This window comes from Lacerta agilis, chromosome 8 (genome assembly GCF_009819535.1).
Source record: "Lacerta agilis isolate rLacAgi1 chromosome 8, rLacAgi1.pri, whole genome shotgun sequence".
Taxonomy (NCBI): domain Eukaryota; kingdom Metazoa; phylum Chordata; class Lepidosauria; order Squamata; family Lacertidae; genus Lacerta; species Lacerta agilis.
In genome coordinates this window covers 34245127-34263679 of record NC_046319.1, presented here as the reverse complement: position 1 = coordinate 34263679, position 18553 = coordinate 34245127, and the positions used below count along the sequence as shown (strand labels likewise).

General features: G+C 47.2%; 1 protein-coding gene across 8 annotated transcripts in view; it reads left to right on the top strand.

Annotated features, from left to right (window-relative positions):
• The first annotated feature begins 10297 nt into the window (after positions 1-10297).
• Positions 10298-18553, top strand: part of IRX5 (iroquois homeobox 5) — a 28445-nt gene continuing 20189 nt past the window's right edge. For 2 of the 8 annotated variants that reach the window (XM_033156849.1, XM_033156852.1), the window contains exons 1-3: positions 10302-11061; positions 12905-13310; positions 13635-14408. In XM_033156849.1, coding sequence (XP_033012740.1) covers positions 10813-11061; positions 12905-13310; positions 13635-14408 — 1429 coding nt within the window. In that variant the 5' untranslated portion in view covers positions 10302-10812. Of the gene's footprint in view, positions 11062-11604; positions 11722-12870; positions 13311-13634; positions 14409-15853; positions 15946-18553 lie in introns of those variants that run through there. The other 6 variants (XM_033156847.1, XM_033156846.1, XM_033156845.1 and 3 more) reach the window with 6 other exon arrangements.

Here is an 18553-nt window from a genome sequence, read left to right as displayed (position 1 = left end):
GACATTCTCAGTAGGATGCTAACAAATTTTCATGAGGACTCTTGAAAAAATGTTTTGCAACAGATGTGGAACTGTGGAGAGTGGAAGAAGATTGAGGAATTAAGAAAAAACAAAACTGACAGATTCACCCATCCCTATTATTGCATGTGGGGAACCTTTAGCCCTCCAGATGTTGATGAACTACAACTCCCATCATCCATGACCATTGACGAAGCTTCCTGGGGCTTATGGGTTTTGTAGTTCAGCAACATCCAGAAGGCCAAAAGGTTTTGCCATACCTGCCATATACATTCAGGAGTAAGTCCCATTTAATTCAATGGCAGTTACTTCCAAGAGACGAGTACAGGACTGCAAGGTTAATATAATGGAAGAAGAGCCCTAGCATAGACTTTCCCCAACATCTAATACTCTATGTGTAAGGAATATTTTCAGCCTGGGGAGCATTCCAATCAAACAAGCCTCCGCATGCAGCCACCCTATCTAGACACACGCTTGGCACCCCAGGGGGGGAAAGGCCTGGGTTTTCGCAGGGCGAACAGACCACCACTTCCCACAATGCAACTTCAGCATTTGTAGGTCTCCATACCTATCTGTGATATTCTATTTTAAAGGCTGAAATGTATGTATGTGTATGTGTATTTTTATACACACACATATACAGTACATACGTGTGTGTGTGTGTGTGCCTTCAAAAAATAAAGGAAGGGGAAACTCCTCTTATTCACATCTGCGAAATTAAAAGCAGCACGCCAAAATGGCTAACACAAATAGATGGCAGAAGGAGATAACTGGAGGGGTTGGTCCTGGTCCAGAAGACGTGGGTTCAACTTCATAAGAGCCATTAACTCCCTGGGTGGCCTTTGGAAGGAGAAGAAAAAGAAAGAAAATTACTCCCTCTTCACCTTGGTTTCCCCATGGGTAAAATGGGAAGCTTAAGTTCAAGAGGGGTTAGCCGTGTAAGTCTGTCACAGCAAAACTTGCAAAGAGTCTTATGGCACCTAAAAGGCTAAGAAATGCAAACGCTTCGGCTGTAATAAGTCTGTCGGCCTTTAAGGTGCCACCAAACTCTTTGTTGTTTTTTGATGGAGATATTAAATCTGTAATTAGAGAGAGTTATACTAAGTCACTCCACAGACATTTGCACACGCTAATATTTTTATTAGTAATGTGAAGCATACAGATATAGAAGTGTGCACCTGTGCAGGGACTATGAACTCTTTCAGGATGGAAAACAAAAATATTTCCAATCACTAGGTTCCCGAGTCAACCATATGCAGAGGAGAGGGAAAATATCACATCCTTAAGAGATTGCCCAGTCTAACTGAAAGTGCAGGGGTTGCCAGAGGGCTCATATGAACCCTCTTATTCTGCCCCCCCACCTCCAATTTGGAGTGGTGGAGGTATTCAGAAAGAGCCAGAATGGTGTTGCGGTCAGCATATTGAACTAGGACCTGGGAGAGACCAGAGATCAAGTCTCAGCTCACCCATGAAGCTCCCTTAGTGACCTCACCCTAACATACTTTACAGGGTTGTTGTGATAATATGGAAAGGGGGGAAATGAAGAGCCACGCACATGTATGGACAGTGGGGTGGGGGTGGGGGGTATGTGTGCTCAAGCTGAAGTGTGTTGTGGGTAGGTGGAAATCTCAGCACAATTCTACTCTCCTCACAATGGAGCTGGGTCATCCTCTCCCATTTTTAGGCACTTGATAATGTTCTGCCCCTGCTTGCAAAGATGCAACTACTGCTGCATTGGAAATGTTTGGCAGGCATGAGATGCCCCCGTGCGAAGAGATGCATGAATTCCAAATAAAGCCGTTCCAAACTGATCCATGCAAAGGGAAGTCAAACTTATCAGGCAAGATGTTACGGTTCCTTCTGCGTTTGCGAAACTATTTGCTAAAGCGACACACAGCAGAATGCAGGGCAGTGGGGAGAAATCTCCAGATCGAGCTCATATTTTCCTTTAATCAAAAGGAGTCCAACAGGCCCCCTAAAAAGCAGATTAGATTTCAGCTCCTTCGTGTGTGTGTGTGTGTGTGTGTGTGTGTGTCTGTTTCCAAACACACTCATCTCCTAGGAAAGCCTCCCTCAGCCTGGTCATGCAGGATCTATCAATGTGCAGATAAAGCAGAAAATAGAGACATCCTTACGAAATGAATCTGCAATTGACACAAAGCAGAGGTGACAACCACGGCAGAGGAAGCCACGGCTAAATGTTTCAATACCTCAAAAAATTATCTACAGTCCCCTTAAAACTGCAGTGGCTAAGCAAGAGGAATGCTTATGAAAGGCATTTACATCTGCAATGGAGCACCACGTTCCATGTCGGCATTTCATTCACCAAACCAAGTCCTAAGCTTGTACATTAATAATAATAATAATAATAATAGCTTTATCATTTTTGGCAGAATGTCAATCACCAAGAAAAGGTTATTATTACACAGAAGCCACCTTACCTTCTTCCTCTGAGTCACTGACTGGAGTGGAAAGCTTCTTAAAACAGCTCTGCTGCAATTGAGCGAGAAACAAATTGGGTTACTCATTTGACTACAGAGAGAGAGAGAGAGAGAGAGAGAGAGAGATCATAAGAACATTAAATACCTTCAAAACTTTGCAAGATGCTGAGTGCAATTGTTGGGAGATTATGACAGTCTTCCGAAGCACTAAAAATTAACTTGGGGGACAAATATATGTGCCACAGGCACGCTGAAAACTGATCAAAGTGCACACCTGTGTGGATTCAGCATGTAAGAATGCCAAGGAATTCAGTTTACAGAAAGCCAGTATGTTTCCAAAAGGCAAAACACCACGCACTCTTTTTAAAAATGTAGAATCTGATTCTTGATTCTGTAGGACAAATGAAATGTAAAAAGGAAAATCTCCTTAGAAAATATTCAAACTCACACAGAGAAATAATATCTCCTTAGCAAGTTGCCTGGGAGGTTCTAGGCGATCTGTTTATTTTGACCAGAAATTAAATAGCCATTTTCATAAAGTCCTGAGCTATATGAAAGACTGCACAGAACTAAAAACCTCAATAAGCCACACATGATCATACATATTTAGCCAAGGAAATCAAACTCCTACTCTGGGAATTAGAGAAGCATTGGGTTTATTTTAACGTTTTGCAGTTTTCAGATACCAAGAATTTACATTTATATCGCTAACAACAGGAATGCAACAGTTCTGCATCACTGTTATTTTAACACAATGTCTGTGCATTGATAGTTGCATATTAATTTGCAACACTAAGGAGAATACAGCAATATTACAGTACTTGCAACTGTCATTCACAATTTGTGTGCTGGGATTACTCTGAACCGAGAAAAGCTGGGAACCACGTTCTGGGGTTGTAGCAATTCAATTCACTTTAAAATGACTAATATTGAGGAAGCAGACTGCAGATGTGCATCCAGATCTTAACCATGCTAAAGTAGAAGAAAGTTCCATTGATTTCACAGCATTTACTCTCAAGTATATAGTGTGTAGGATTGCAGGTGAAGGCTGCAATCCAATACACACATACTTGAGAAGAAATCCCCTTCTCAATTCATGGGACTTTTTTGCAGGTAAGCCTCAAGTTGCAAAACCTCACAGAGAATACACTTGATGAGGACCAACCAAAACCTTGAAGAAGTAAAATTGTAGCCATCTGGAAAATATGTAAACATGTAAACAGAACCTTACACAACTCAGCCTGCAGACAACCTTATTTGTCTTGCTTTCATTGATCATTTTAGTATCATGGTTCAATAAACTGCTTTTCAATTTTGTTTGTTTGGTTTGGTTTTGGTTTTGTTCTCCCACCCCACTCCATCTCCACAGTGACTGTGGAAATGGAGAATGGTAAGTTACTGCCTGGGGAACTGATCAGTGGGAGCTGCCCCACCTCTTCAGGTACTTTGGGGGAGCATCTCCATAAGGACACACACACACACCAGGATATATACAAAATTAACCCCTGCAGAAGAAGTGTTAAGAAACACACAGGCACATCATGAGTTCTCTACTCACAACTACTCCAAATGAGACTCTTTGCTCACCAGCCTACAAAACATACCCCCTTACTGTACTTGAGAAAGCACTTCTATTCCATATTAATCAATCACTAAGAACTTTCAGAAACCACCAGCCACAAAAGGAAAACCCACCACGAAATATGCTCAGGTGCCTGGATGGTAATTAATCCGTATTAAGATACTTCTGTTATGTGCAGGAGGGTTGCTCTGCTTCTCCCCCACCCACCTCAATGAACAAATTTGCTGAGCTCTTATTCTGCTGGGGAGGGAAAGGAGAGATCAGCAGGGAAGCCGGCCGGGGCAGAGAGACAGAGAGAAAGACTGACTGAACGAATATCTCAAATACCTGATCCGGGAATCTTAGAAGAGAAAATATGACGACCTCGCTTTGAACACACTGGGTTAATAATGATCTGTTTTATTTAAAACGTTGAGCACCACTGTTGCGTTCTTTAAGTGCCGCCGCCCCCATGCAAAAAATGAAAATGAATGAATGGTTTTGCATTCGTTACATCAAAAGCAAGCTAAGCCCATCCTGCAGCGTGCTGCAAAACCAGGAGGAATTTAGCAAGGAACAAGAGCTTAGGCAGGTAGGGTTATCCTACCCCAAACCTTAATCAGCGATGGGGGAGGGGGGTATCCCGAGCCACAGCATTGTAAAGGGGGGATGCACAGCTCTGCTCCTCCCCCTAGAGGTTGTCTGCCTGTCTGCCTGCCTGCCTGCCTTCCAGTCCACCCGCCCAGCCCCTTGCTCACCTTTCCACTCCGGATCCCTCCTTTGCAAGCGCCAGGAAAGAACCCGAGCAGGGCGCGAGGCTGCAGCTGTCCACTGGGGCCATAGTGCCTTCGCCCAGGTTTGCCTCGCGTCTCTGTAGCAACGCCGAGTGGCAGGCTCTTTCCGCCAATCGGGATGACGCGTCCGGCAGAACGCCAAAGGCCAACACCAATAGGCAGAGAGAGAAAAAGAGATAGGCGGGCCTTGCTGGAAGAAAGGCGCTTGGGTAATGTAGTCCCAAACGTTACCTGTGTCCTGTGCTCTTGGCGGAAAATGAACGCTGCTTTGGCGGGGGTCCCCACCCCCAGCCAGCTTGCTGTTTCTCTTCATTTGCCCGCCGCCAGCTCCTCTCTTCTTCACCATTTCCTTCTTCATTTCCTGAGATTTCAGTCTCGCTGCTTCTTACTACACCCCCCGGAGGTTAAAGGGGGGGGGTGTCACGGTACAATAACCCAGTTTAAAAATCGGTTTCGCCTCTGCTGCGGCGCTTATCAAGACCCACATCCGGAGGCGGAGGACAGCACTAAGGCTATACAATCCAGGGACGGAATGATTTGCCCACCCAGGTACTGCTAGACTACAACTCCCATCTTCCCTGATCATTGGCCATACTGGAGTGGGGCTGATGGGTGTTGGAGTCCAGCTACATCTGGAGGGTCAGAGGTGCCCCGTTGAGCTCAATGGGGCTTGTATTTGTGTAGACTACGTGTCTGAGATTTACACTGTGCATAAAACCGAATTGAAGGTTGCACCCAATTCTCATTGGAGTAGGAGGCAGCAAAAATAGAGAGAGAGAGATATGAGGGCAGTAGAAATCTTCCTTCTTTCGGCCAATTGCTTAACACAATTCTTTTGGGTAGAGCCTCCCAACCCCACTTTATCAGCTAATATCTCAAGCCGTGGGAATGATCGAAAGTTTGTAGGTGGTTTTGCTGAAAAATAAATAAAACTCCGAATTGACAGTTATGTATTCTGAGAGGAAAACTGAAAACATACAAAACCCACGAAAAGCTGCCTTATACCAGGAATATTGGTCCATCCAACCTAGAACTGTCGACACTGACTGGCAGCGACTCTTGAGAATTCCAAGCAAAGATTTTCTCCCAGCCCTGCTTAGAGATGTCGGGAACCGAACCTGGGACCTATTGCAAATAAAGCATACTGCCCCTGCTCCAATGAAATGCTTTATAGTCTGTGTGTGTATGGGGGGGGTACTTTTTAAAAAAAACACACATACAAAACGCCACCAGCATAGTGCAGTTTTTAAAGGTACACAAGAACCCTGTGCGATTCGGTGGCTGAAGCACAGAATCTAGACCCCCATCTTCCATTTCCTGGAAGGGCTTCAGGTGAGTCACGCGAGGAATAAAGTAAAAATGCAAAACATAACCTATACACCTGTTTACTCAGGTGTATGTCCCACCGTGTCCAATAGGATTTGTTCCCATGGGACGTGTGAGCGAGCTTAGCAGCAGGAAATTTACTTCCGTAGGCTTGAATTGCCGCCCTATATGAGCTTACACGGTTTCCATTGAATTTAACGTAGCTTGCTCCCGAGTAAACTAGCTGTGCTATATCGTGGCTATAAATATAAAATGAACGAGTCCCAACCTTCTCTGGAGGATTTTCGTGTGTCCCGTAGAATCCTATTTCCAATTATAAGAAAATAAAGGAAAGAATTTTTTAGCACGAATTTATATTGAAGACCGTCTAATTAATCATACAACATATAAACACACACCAAAAGACGCGGCGCTCTTTTATTATATGATTGCTCTTATTGTTATTTAAAGCAGGCGTTTCCTCCAGTCAAGAATTCACCCTTCAAACGCATAAAAAGAATTAGCAGCAGCGATCAGAGAGAGAAATCGATAAATATGCAGGGGGGGGGGGGAGAGAGACCCAGGAGATTTGCTTGCTCTGAATCCGGATTTGCATGACAGGATCTTCCCCCGCTCCCCGCCTCCTCCCTCGTCCCCCTCCCTTTGTCCCGAAGAGTTAACAACTACAAGCCAAGGCACTGAGAGAAAGAAGTCCACCACCTCTTTCTGAGAGATTTCAACAGAATGGATAGGGGGTGGGGGAATCTTCCCGCCCCCTGAAGTTTTGGCGTTGCTTTGTCTTCCACGGCAAAACAACATGTGCAGATAACTCGGTGCCAGAAGTCAATGGTTGGAAGACATTCGGTTCAACTGGGTTGCAGGTTGTCCCCTCATGGGCATAATTTGACCATTATGCAGGCAGTGGAGGGGTGGGGGTGGAAATGAGGCGAGGAGAGGGGGGAGTAGACGAAGAGATAAAAGAAAAGCGCAGCGTGGTAATCCTGGAGAGACCCTATTGAATTCAATAGGACTTACTCCTGAGTAAGACACGCTTAGGGCCTTGCTTGCAACGTGCGCGCGCAGCCGGAGATTATTCCTGGGGAGCAGCACCTCAAACATACGCACGTTTGCCTGAAGGCAAGCCCCATTTTGCTCCGTGGGTCTTAGGTCCCAAGCGCATGGGCTTGCAGCCTGGGAGTCGCCCCCCCCCTCTTTCCTCTCCATAATTACATTGCAGTTAAAATAAAATAAAAATTCACTGGTCTGTGGACTGCAGAGCAACTCTTTCCCCGTGTGAGTTTACATAATCAGAAAGTTTATTAACTTACACTTCTTTCTTTCTTTCTTTCTTTCTTTCTTTCTTTCTTTCTTTCTTTCTTTCTTTCTTTCTTTCTTTTCTAAAAACCCTCCCGAAAAGGCACAATGGAAAAGACTTCAATGGAACTTGCTCGCGCGAGTAAGTGAATCTGGGGGCCAGAAATTTAGAACATTCCGAGATCCTTCAGTTTCAGAAGGAAAGACCCGATTAGTTGACAGATGGGTACCCACTGTTAAGAGCCATTCTGGAGAAATTTGCTTTTCTCAGCTAAGCCGCCTCCCCGATCAGCTCCAATCTATCCCCTCTCTGGGTTTTGCCATTTTCCGCGTCTCCAGTGTGTAAAAGAAGCAAGCAAACTACAACAGGCGTCGAATTCAGCCTTACGCTTCTCCGCCGCTTTTACCAAAGTTCTCCCCGCTTCGGAGTTTTCAAGACCAAAAAACGGAGGGCGATCATCGCTCCTCTGGAGGCGGCTGCTGCCGGGGCTTTGAAACTGACACTCTGCTTGTGTATTTCATCTAGGTAAGTGGCGGAAAGAGCGGCCGCAATCTGGCAAGAACGATCTCCGCGGAAAGGAGGACACACGCAATGGGCACCAGACCAGAGCTGTAGGAAAGAAAGCCCTTTCCAGACCTACACCCCCTGTGCACCCTTAAAAAAAAAAATCAGCAAGCCGGGCAGGAATTTCACCAAGAGGGGGGCTGAGATTCTGTGCTGTATGGATAGATGCAGGCATGCTAATGTGTTTGTATTGTGGCTGGCGCTGTGTGTGTGTGTGTGTGTGTGTGACTGTGGATCCCGAGAGGAAACTTCCAAAGCTCATCAGCCGGCGTCGAGATGGATACAGAGTGCATTTGGAAGACAGAAAACATCCACAAGGTGATGCGGAGGCACCTCACACAAGCGAAGCTCCATCTCCGCCTCCCCACCCGCCAAAAAAGAGGTGGAGAGAGGGTATTTTTCTACAAGCGAAGGTATCTTCCTGCTAGGCTATATATCTGCTGGAATCAAAGGCGATTACATCCTACGATCGCTGTGGATTTCCCCCTGGCCCATATGGTTTTAATCTGCTTTCTCTTCTATCCTTTTATGAGTTCTAAATGGGGCGTGCAGTAAAGATACCTGGCTTATTCTTTTAGATATTCTGCACTAACCTCTTTCAGCAGGCAGGTCTCTCCCATCACACCCCACCCCACTTTTCTCCTTATCAACCCGCCCGCCCCCCGCATTTTTCTCCATCCCAAGGAGGCTGATGGCGGGAGGTAAGAAATTGCTCCTATTATCACAACAGTTTTAAAACGCCCACCTTGGATTCTTTGTGCGTATTAAATAAACATACACATTTACAAACATCTCCCCAGCATCTGAGGGGGCGTTTGCCCTGTGTCATTTGGTTCCACATGTAACAACAGGTATGCTACAATTCCACCAAATAACAGCCCGCTAAGATGACCTGGGAGGGGATGGAGCGTTGCGACGTCGATCCCCTTGGTTTGGGCCCCTTTGCGTTGTTCCATTGGCCTTCACCGACCTTTACGCACGAGCTCGCGGCTGTGCGTTCGCTGCCTATACTTCTCTTATTAATGTCGAGCGGAATGAATCCGTGATACTTATCCACAGTAAACCAGTTGGGACACACAGAGAGAGTGCGGTATTCCTCACAGCAACCGGGCGAGGTAGGTTGGGAGAAAATACTAGGACATGTCCTTCCGCCACCCCACTCGAAAATAAGTATTTAGTTGAGTTTTCATCCCACCTCCCGTCCCCAGTTCAATCCAAAAGCCTGCTCCCAAATTCGACTTCGGGCTGCCAAAATGCAAAACTAATTGGCAAAATATGGCTCGCTTGTGTACGTCGCCGCGATCCCCAAAGCGCGTGAGCTGGCCTGCCAGTACGCGCGCCTCCAGGCGTTTGGCGCCGCCCTGAGCCAAGCAGGCCGAACGGTGCGATCCGCGCGGCACCCACGCAGGCTTCCCAACCCCCAGCCATCCCCAAAGCGTTTCAAGCCCCAGCGCACTGCTTTAAGCAGGCTGCGGAGGACTCGCTAAGCCCCCTCGCTAAGTGTCAAGCGGCTGGCCCAATCCGTTTAACCCGCAGTTGCTGCTGTCGAAAGGGGAGGGGGGTGGTGCTGAGTGAGCGGTGGGAGGAGAGGAAATTCACAGCTGGATTCCTCGTGAGTAAAGGGCCGTGTGGCTCACCAACATCCAGTAGTAATATGTGCTACAACAACAACAACAACAACAACAACAACAACAACAACAACAACAACAACAACAAGAGAAGCACGATCGCGAAGCAACTGTGTGGAACAGAAGTTATCTTTTTGCATCTCTTCTCTGCAGATAGTTTAAGAAACAAAAACAAAACCCTCACATTAACTGCTCTTTTTTCAAATGTTTACTCGGGAAGCATCGATTCTTGATTTTATTTCCCTCGTGTGTGTGTGTTTTAATGGCTACTAAATCTTGTTATGAAATCTATTTCATCAACTGAGTGCCTTTTGCATTCCAGCCGAGGGAGAGAGAGAGAGAGAGAGAGAGAGGGAGAGAGAAGAGAGAGAGAGCGCAAAAGCTCCTAGCTATAAATCAAAAGAGAAATTGCGCTGATGGTGTATTTAGCAAATGAAGAAAGTTGGAGGTGATCTTCGCTAAACAGCTTGGCTGTTGATTGCCAACCAGAGGCCGGCGCAGTTGAGCTTGAGAGGGAGAGGGAGAAGGGCTGGGAAAAAGAGAGGTTTTCTGGCTGGTTGGCTTTGGTTGTGGCAAGCCCAGCAGGAGCCAACCTCCTCCTCCTCCGCCTCGCGCTCGCTCTCTCGTTTCCCTCCCCCTTTTCTTTTCTCTCTCCCCCCCCCACTTTCCCCCCCTTTTTGCTCTGCCAACACCCGCGGAAGGTGGAGCTTCGGCTGCGCTGCGTCGCAGGCGTCAGAATCCTCGATTTCCAACTTCGCGTCTTGGCCGGACCTTTTGGCGGAGCGCGCAAAGGAAAGTGGGGTGGGTGAAAGAGAGAGAGAGAGAGAGAGAAAGCGCCCTTCTCCGTCCAAAGGAGGGAGGCAGAGAGATAAGGCGAAGGAGTAGGAGAAGAGGGGGAGGAGGAAGAGGAGGGGAGAAAAGAAGAAGGGAGCCATTCGCCGGAGTGCGTCCAAGCTCAGCTCGGCTGCACTGGAGAGGCGGCGAAGGAGGGCGCGCGCGAAGAGCCCGCTAGCTCCGGCTTGCAGAAGCACCCTCGGAGGCAGACCTCGACGACGCTTGCCGTAGAGAGAAACGCACAGGGCACCCGAGAGAGAGGGAGGCAGGGAGGGAGGACGGACGCAGTTCCTGGCGACGGCGGTGGTGGCTGTGCGCTCGCTGCCTGGCGGGTATATGCCTGCCTCTGGCCATGTCGTATCCTCAGGGTTATTTGTACCAGCCGTCGGCTTCCTTGGCGCTCTACTCCTGCCCGGCGTACAGCACCAGCGTGATCTCCGGCCCCAGGACGGATGAGCTGGGCAGATCGTCGTCCGGCTCTGCTTTCTCTCCTTACGCTGGCTCCACTGCCTTCAGCGCGCCCTCGCCGGGTTACAACTCACACCTCCAGTACGGCGCTGATCCGGCGGCCGCTGCCGCGGCCGCTTTCTCCTCTTACGTGGTAAGGGAAGCGCTCGGGTCGCCCTCTTCCTCCCCCTACATGCCGGCCGCTTCTGGGGAAAGGAGGAGACCGAGAGAGGGATGGAACCAGAGCTCGGGGACGAACACTTGGCTGGGCGGGTGTTATTGGGGAGTTGTGGAGATAACCCAGGGGGCTGGAGCTTGGAGGGTTTGGAGGCTGTAACCATAGACGAAAGCGGCAGATAAAGTGGGGAAGGATGAAGTGCAGAGGGAGGGGTGCAGGAAATAAAAGCTGCCCGTAGATTTTGGCACCTTCCATGGCCGCAGCTCCTCAGCGGATGGTTAGCCTACCGCATTTTCTTAAAAAGAAATCGGTTGCAGGACGAAGGATTCCTGCGCGGAGATCAATGGGACATTTCTCTTGCAAGAAAGCGTGCAGCCGGCCAGCGTCTTTCTCCTCGCTGGTTTAACTCTGGACTATCAACAGCCTCTGCCCCCCCCCCACGCATACAGAGTTCAACGGGAGCTGCAGCGCGATCTGGTTTTACTCCGTAGTAAGCTCCACTTTTGCCGGGCAGCGCCACGATCCTCGGCGGCTGTTTTACGCGCGCGTAAAAGCACGCCAGATCGCCATGCAGCAGCAGAGCAAGGCGATCCTAAGCGTGTTTGCTCGGAAGTCAACCCCGCAAAGTGACTCCGGGTCAGTGTGTGGTTAGGGACGCAGCTTTGATCTTGAAGGGACTAAGAAGAGTGAGGCTTTCAGTTTGTGCCTTTTCATTTTAATTTACAAAAGCGTATGAGAGTTAGATTCTCAGTGAAGGTATAGCCTACATACATATACACTCTCCAATAAGATTTTCAGATGTTTTAATTCAAGTCAAATCCGGCAGTTTAGATGCCCGATAGAAAAGCTGAATAAGGGGGGGGCCCTTCTGCCTCTTGCCATTTCCCTGCCGTCTTAATCGGGCTCCCCAAATATTGCAGAGCTATAATTCCATCTCAGGAAGCCGACTGACAGTCTGATGATGATGAAGATGATGATTAGAGTAGGTACAAAAATATTTTTTTTGAAGTTTCAGTATCTTTTTTTTTAATGTACCTACCCCTTCCACAATAATCTCAGGCAGTATGGAATACAGCTGGAAACATCTGTCCAGAAGTTCTGTAAAAGAAACGCTTTCAGTAGCTCAGTAATCTACAAAGAGAAAGAGAATAAAGTGGTTATTCCCTCCTGAAACTAAACAAAGCCAAAACTAAAGGGCTTCCTCTTCTTCTAGTTACATTTCAAATCTAAGTAACTCAGTTTCTTAAAAAAAGAATGCGAGTTAGGCCTCTTGGAAACACTGGGACTGGAATAGAGTTGAATCCCAATATTTCGGTTTAAGGCTTATTGTTGGGAAAATTCCCCCACGGGAGTGGGGGGTGGGTCATGGAGGCAGAGCTTGCTATCTGTCTAGACACTGTCATGCTTCCAAGTGAAAGGGGTGTGTGTGTGTGTGTGGGTTTGTGTAAAAGGTTGCGTTCAATTAGAAGGGGAGGAGGCTGAGGTGTAATTTGTTACTGTTTATAGCTTGGTAATTTGGCAGAGATGGAAGTGGGTGGGTGAGATACACTTTCTGGTCGCGTTCAGACGCTGGTGGGCAACTCGTGTTTAGCTTAGGAAATACTTTTCTTTGACCCCCACCCCCAGGTATGGTGACACTCCAGCTTTTAGGCCGAGTCTGTTATGGAGATGGGGGTACAACCACGTATTGTGGAGAGGACCCTTTCAAACGGGAGAGAGATGGTTTGATTTCTCAGAGATATGGATTTCGAGGATGATTTTTAGGAGGTCTCCTTCTCACCTCAGGCGACGCTTCTGCCTCTCCTTCTCCTTCCTCCAGGGCTCGCCCTACGACCACACTCCCGGCATGGCCGGCTCTTTGGGGTACCACCCTTACGCGGCTCCCTTGGGGTCCTACCCCTACGGCGACCCGGCCTACCGGAAAAACGCCACCCGGGACGCCACGGCCACCCTCAAGGCCTGGCTGAACGAGCACCGGAAAAACCCTTACCCCACCAAAGGCGAGAAGATCATGCTGGCCATCATCACCAAGATGACCCTCACGCAGGTCTCTACCTGGTTCGCCAACGCCCGGCGGCGCCTCAAAAAGGAGAATAAAATGACCTGGACTCCCCGGAACCGGAGCGAAGACGAGGAGGAAGAGGAGAACATCGACTTGGAGAAGAACGACGAGGAGGAGCCACAGAAGCTCGAGGAGAAGAGCGATCTGGAGGCGATCGAGATAGGTAAGCGGCCGATGGAGATGAGAGGAGACGGATTTGGGGAGGTGAACTGGGTTGTACGCTTTTTGGCAAGGGGGTCTGTCAGGGGCGAGGGAGGAGCGGGGGATGGCTAGACTTAATGGGGCTGAAACGGCCATGAGGGGAAAATAGGCACTGTCTGGATTCGTCCCCAGAAAATCTTGGTTCCAGAGTAGTTTATAAGGCGCACTTTGAGAATGTCCCCCCCCCCCTTCCTGGGACTCGACGGGGTGGGTGGGAAGGCCGAGGATCGGGCTCCAGAGAGGCCTCAAGGACTGTGTGTCGCCCTCCCTCTGCCCTTGTCCTCAGGTGCTGGAGACCCGAAAGGAGCAGCGGCAGGCAAAGAAGCCGACGGCGCGTTGAGCGACTCGGATTGTAAAGAAGCCCCTGACGAGGCGTTGTCTAAAGGAGGCCCCGGGGCCTCGCCGCCTTTGGCCCATTGTCTGCCGGCGGCGGCGGCGGCTGCTGCAGCGGGCCGCCTCCTTCTCCAAGCGCACCAGCAGCTGCACCCGGCCGGAGGAGAGGACCCGCAGCCGGCCCACCCGCTGCCCGCCCAGTACAGACCCCCATCGACGGACCTGCACCCCCTCCTGCCTTCCAGCAACGGGACGTCGGTGATCCACTCGCCCCAGGCGGCTCCGCAGGCAGCGGCAGCCGGAGCCGGGGCCCTTTCCAAGCCTAAACTGTGGTCTTTGGCGGAGATCGCCACCTCAGCGGACAAATCGAAGGAGGGCAGCGGCGACGCGGCCCCGCAGGCTCCGAGTTTAGCCGGAGCCGGCTCGGCGCAATCCCCGACGGCGCGGTCGCCTTCCTCCACGCATTGCCCTTTCCCCAATGGGGCCTCGGTCCTCTCGCGGCCCCTCTATTACACCACCAGCCCCTTTTACCCGGGTTACACGAACTACAGCTCTTTCGGACACCTCTCCGGCAACGCGGCGACGGCGGGGAACCCCAGCCCCCATTTTAACGGATTAAACCAGACTATTTTGAACAGAGCGGAAGCCTTGGCTAAAGAAACTAAAATCCTCAGAAGCCAGTCCCAGTTTGATCTTAGTAAAGACTCGGCTTACGAACTGAAGAAAGGTATGTCGCATATTTAATCTTGAGTTTCTACCCAGATTAAACCCTCTTCGCCATCCACAGCCGGACTATCCCCTCTCCCTTGATTTTTCTTTTACTTTTTAAATTTTTTGTTATCTATTTCTTTCTGCTTCTTTATTGTTGTTGGTTTTAATTTATTAACAACCAATTCAGACTTGATTTTGACAGAGGTTTTTTTTAAAAAAAGAAAAGAAAATAGAGAACTAAGTGAGGAAGGAGGAAAGCAAGAAAACGAAGGGGAGAGAGAAACCCAGACCACTCCAGTTTCCAAAATCAGTGGTATAATTTATTTGAGAAAGCAGAAAGTAAGCAGCTCTTGAGAGGAGAAATAATAATAATAATAATAATAATAATAATAATAATAATAATAATGTCTTAAGGTAAAAAGTGCAGGAAGTGAGGGGAGAGGGGGGAAATACCCACATGGGGAGGGCGGGGGAAGGCAGAAACAATTTGTATGAAATGTTATTCTGTATATTTAATGTAGCTTTTTTGTATTTAAATCGGTAACACTATCTTTGAAGTAAATTATGAAATCCAACCGCCTGTACAGCCATCAATGTTGGTTTTTTTGGTAATATAAAATATAAATATATATATATATAAATATATATATATACATTTCTGTGTCTTTTCCCAAATTGTTTCATAGTTTTAAAATCTATCTATATATATATATACAAGTTTAAATTAAATTTTTATGCCTATTGAATTACGATTAGTAGTATTATATTATTACTCGATGCGAAGAACTTTTTTTTTTTAATTAGGGGAAGCGGGATAAGCCAGTCAACCCACGGGATTAAGTATAAAAATGCAGGTGCCCCTTTGTCAAATGTCGGTATTTAATCAAAGCACAGAGTTGTTTTTTAAAAATACAAATCATTTTATTTATTCATTTTGCTGGGAAAGTGAAGCCGACAGAAGGAAATGTGGGTTGGTGCGGAGACCCCTAACAAAAGACATATCTAGAGTACATTCCTTCCACCACCACTCTTAAAAGGGGGAAGGGGGGGGGAGGAGCGGAAATCTGCACTCTAAGAATTTAACTGAAAGTAACTTTTCCAAGTGAGGGACGGATGTTTCCTGAACGCAGGCGATTTGGGGAAAGCCTCTACATTTGGCATAAGTTCCAACTGATGGATTTGGTGACAGGTGGGACCGGGAAGAAAGGCGAAAGTAGCCTATACAGGGGTGAGCGGGGGAGGGAGGATGCAGTGAAATATGTACAGGTGATTGACTTGTGAAAGGAGGCGCCGGTGACGTTCCGGATCTAATGAGGGCCTGTCAGGGGAATTAATTCAGTCTGAAAATCTGTGGGTTTGATCCCCGCGTAGGATGAGTGGCCTTCTAATTCTGCCTCGTTAAGCGCGAAGAAGGTCCCAGGGTTCGGTCTCTTTGCATCTCCCCCCCCCCCTTTTTTTAAGGGTTTCGGGCAGAAAAGCTGGGAAAGATCTCTGCAAGAGAGACCTTGGACTCTCCCTGAGCTAGCTTGGGACCCTTGAACTGATTCAGCAAAAACAGCAACCCCCACCCCCTTAAAAAATGCAGCCGAATATGTCAGCTTGCTGTCTTAAGGCTCCCCCCGGTTTCCCCTTCCCCTCCGCCCCCCCCCCGGACCCAGTCCCGTGAATGCTAACGGGCGACTCTGAACGTCTATCGCTTGTAGCTTGCTGCTTGTCGAGCGGGGTGGATGGATGGATGGATACAGGAGGAGAGGATGGAGATTTCCTGTGGAAGTGCACTCAAAAGCGCAGGATGGCAACAGCGGACCGTCTCTTAACCTAATTACTTTTAATCAGTGTCGGGCTTTATGCAAAGCAGTCAGCTCGTGAACTTTGCTAATGAGTTCGATTTTATGCCAGATTTATCCCTTATTACTATTTCAAAGGTCTGCAGAGTTTTTACGGAGAGGGATAGGGGGAATACATATTAAAAGAGAATACACAGGGGAAACAGATGGATAAATAGCTCTGTTTGTATGCTGCATATACTGTGTGCATCTCTCTCTCTCTGTGGGGGGGGACAGACATTTCAGTTGTGTATGTATAATACACACACACACAGAGAGAGAGAGAGAGAGAGAGAGAGAGAGAGACGAAATATCTCCCTGCATTGCTAGCCTCAAGTTTATCATTAATATTATTCCCCCTATTGGCGGCTCCATTCTGCAAAAGCACTTGATAGTTTGGCGGGGTGTGCGTGCTGCCTGTACGGAGATTAGCACATACAAATGGAAGGTTGAGGAGGGTCGCCTTTGGATTGCTTCCCAAATTCACAGGTAGGTGTCACACTTGTACCGAATTTCAAACATAGCGCTCATCTTTTGAAACTTGGGCGAGTTTAAAGAGGGAGCGACAAGAAGCTCTTAAAAAAATATCTAGCACATCCACGGGAAACTTGAGTGGGGGTGAAAGGAAGGTTCCAAAGAAAGATGGATTTCCGATTTGCTAAATCATTTTGAGCTCAGGAAACTTAACCCCCTAGGGTCGTGATTTGATGTGAGGGTGTCACTCCTACACATACTGTCGGTTCTTTGGGGGACTCAGATTTACTTCCAGGTTCTCAGGGTCATGGGCTTTTAAATAGAGGAGAAAGGAAAATTAAAAGTATTTGCTCCCCCCCCCACAAGATCTCTTCCATTAATGGGAAAGGGGCATTGAATATTTAGGAAAACTCTCCCCTTAAAATATAAAAAGAATTAAAAACAAAACCCACAACTCAGAAGTAAAATAAGATAGCTTTCTTTTTCTATTTTTCATCCCCGCTTGGAAATTGATTGGCATCCCAGCCTTGAACCCACGTTATCGAAAGGAAATTAAGTTGGTTCTTGCCGGCTTGACACAGGGAGAGAGCTTAAAAAGATTTTCTCGGGAATAAGCGTCATTGATTTGAACGGGATGGCAATGGATTTTCGTGGATTTTAGAAAGGCGACAACTTGTATTCGTTTGCTTAATCTTTCAACTCGGAGTCCACTTCCAGCATTTAAAAATTATTAAATACCTCCCTGCAAAAAGAGAGAGAGAAAATATCCCCCCCCCCAATTACTTTGGATTTTCGACGGATGTCAGTTCCTAGCCACTTATCTGTGACTTTCGTCACTGCCTCGGAAAATAGGAAAAATTGTCTCCCTATATTGGTATAAATCTTTTGCGAGCTTTTCGGAACTTTGACTGGACCCGCATAATTAATAAGCTGCTAATTTGTTTAGCTACATACAGTTAAACGATTTGCGGGTGGGGGTAATCTTTTTTCCGTACACCCTCACAGCGACCGAGGTGTGATTTGATTTCCCCCAAGAAATACTCTTCTAGTCTGGCCGATAAATCTAAATGAAGAAGTCAAAGCTGTTTAAACGTGTAAACAATCACATATTAGGGCCATAAGAATACTGTAAATAATGATTTCAAAAAAAGCACTGATTCAATACCCAGGTCAAATCGTTCATCTGAACTGTGATGGGGGGGGGAGTGGTGGCTGGGAGGCGGGAACTCTCCACAAATCAACCTGTTGAACTTACTTCCATCATTTAAGGGAAAAGAAAAGTTGCGAATGATTCGTTGACCTCAGTTGAGTTCTAGGAAAACTGTTGGCCCGTTAGAAATGGCCATCCGATCTTTCAATTCTGAAAGGCGCCTTTTAAATATAAATATAATGTTTAGCTTCCCGACATTTTAAAAGAAAATAAAGGTCGTGTTATACTTGGCATGGTTTTTAAAATAAAAAAATTACGACCATTTTCAGCACGCAGGTATATGACAGTCACGAGACTGTTGCTGATGTTATTTATAATGTTAATAACCACGATTCTTTCAGTCTTTGAGTTGGGGGGGGGGGAGAGAAACACCACACAAACTTAGTATCTAAGGTTAGTAACTTAAACATAAATATTGCCAACCTTGGTTCCTTCTATATAATAATGGTCATATTGAATAGGCGCGTCAGCAGTCTCCGTAAGGTTTTCTTTTGATGTATAAAATTCCTAAGGGAATTAATCAATTTGCTTTAAGATACAACTAACCGGCCTGCTGTCCTTCTTGATTCTAGTTAAGGCTGAACTAGGATTATGAATAAATAATAAATCCAATAAAAATTAAGTGTACTCTCCTCTCCAGGTGAAATTTTA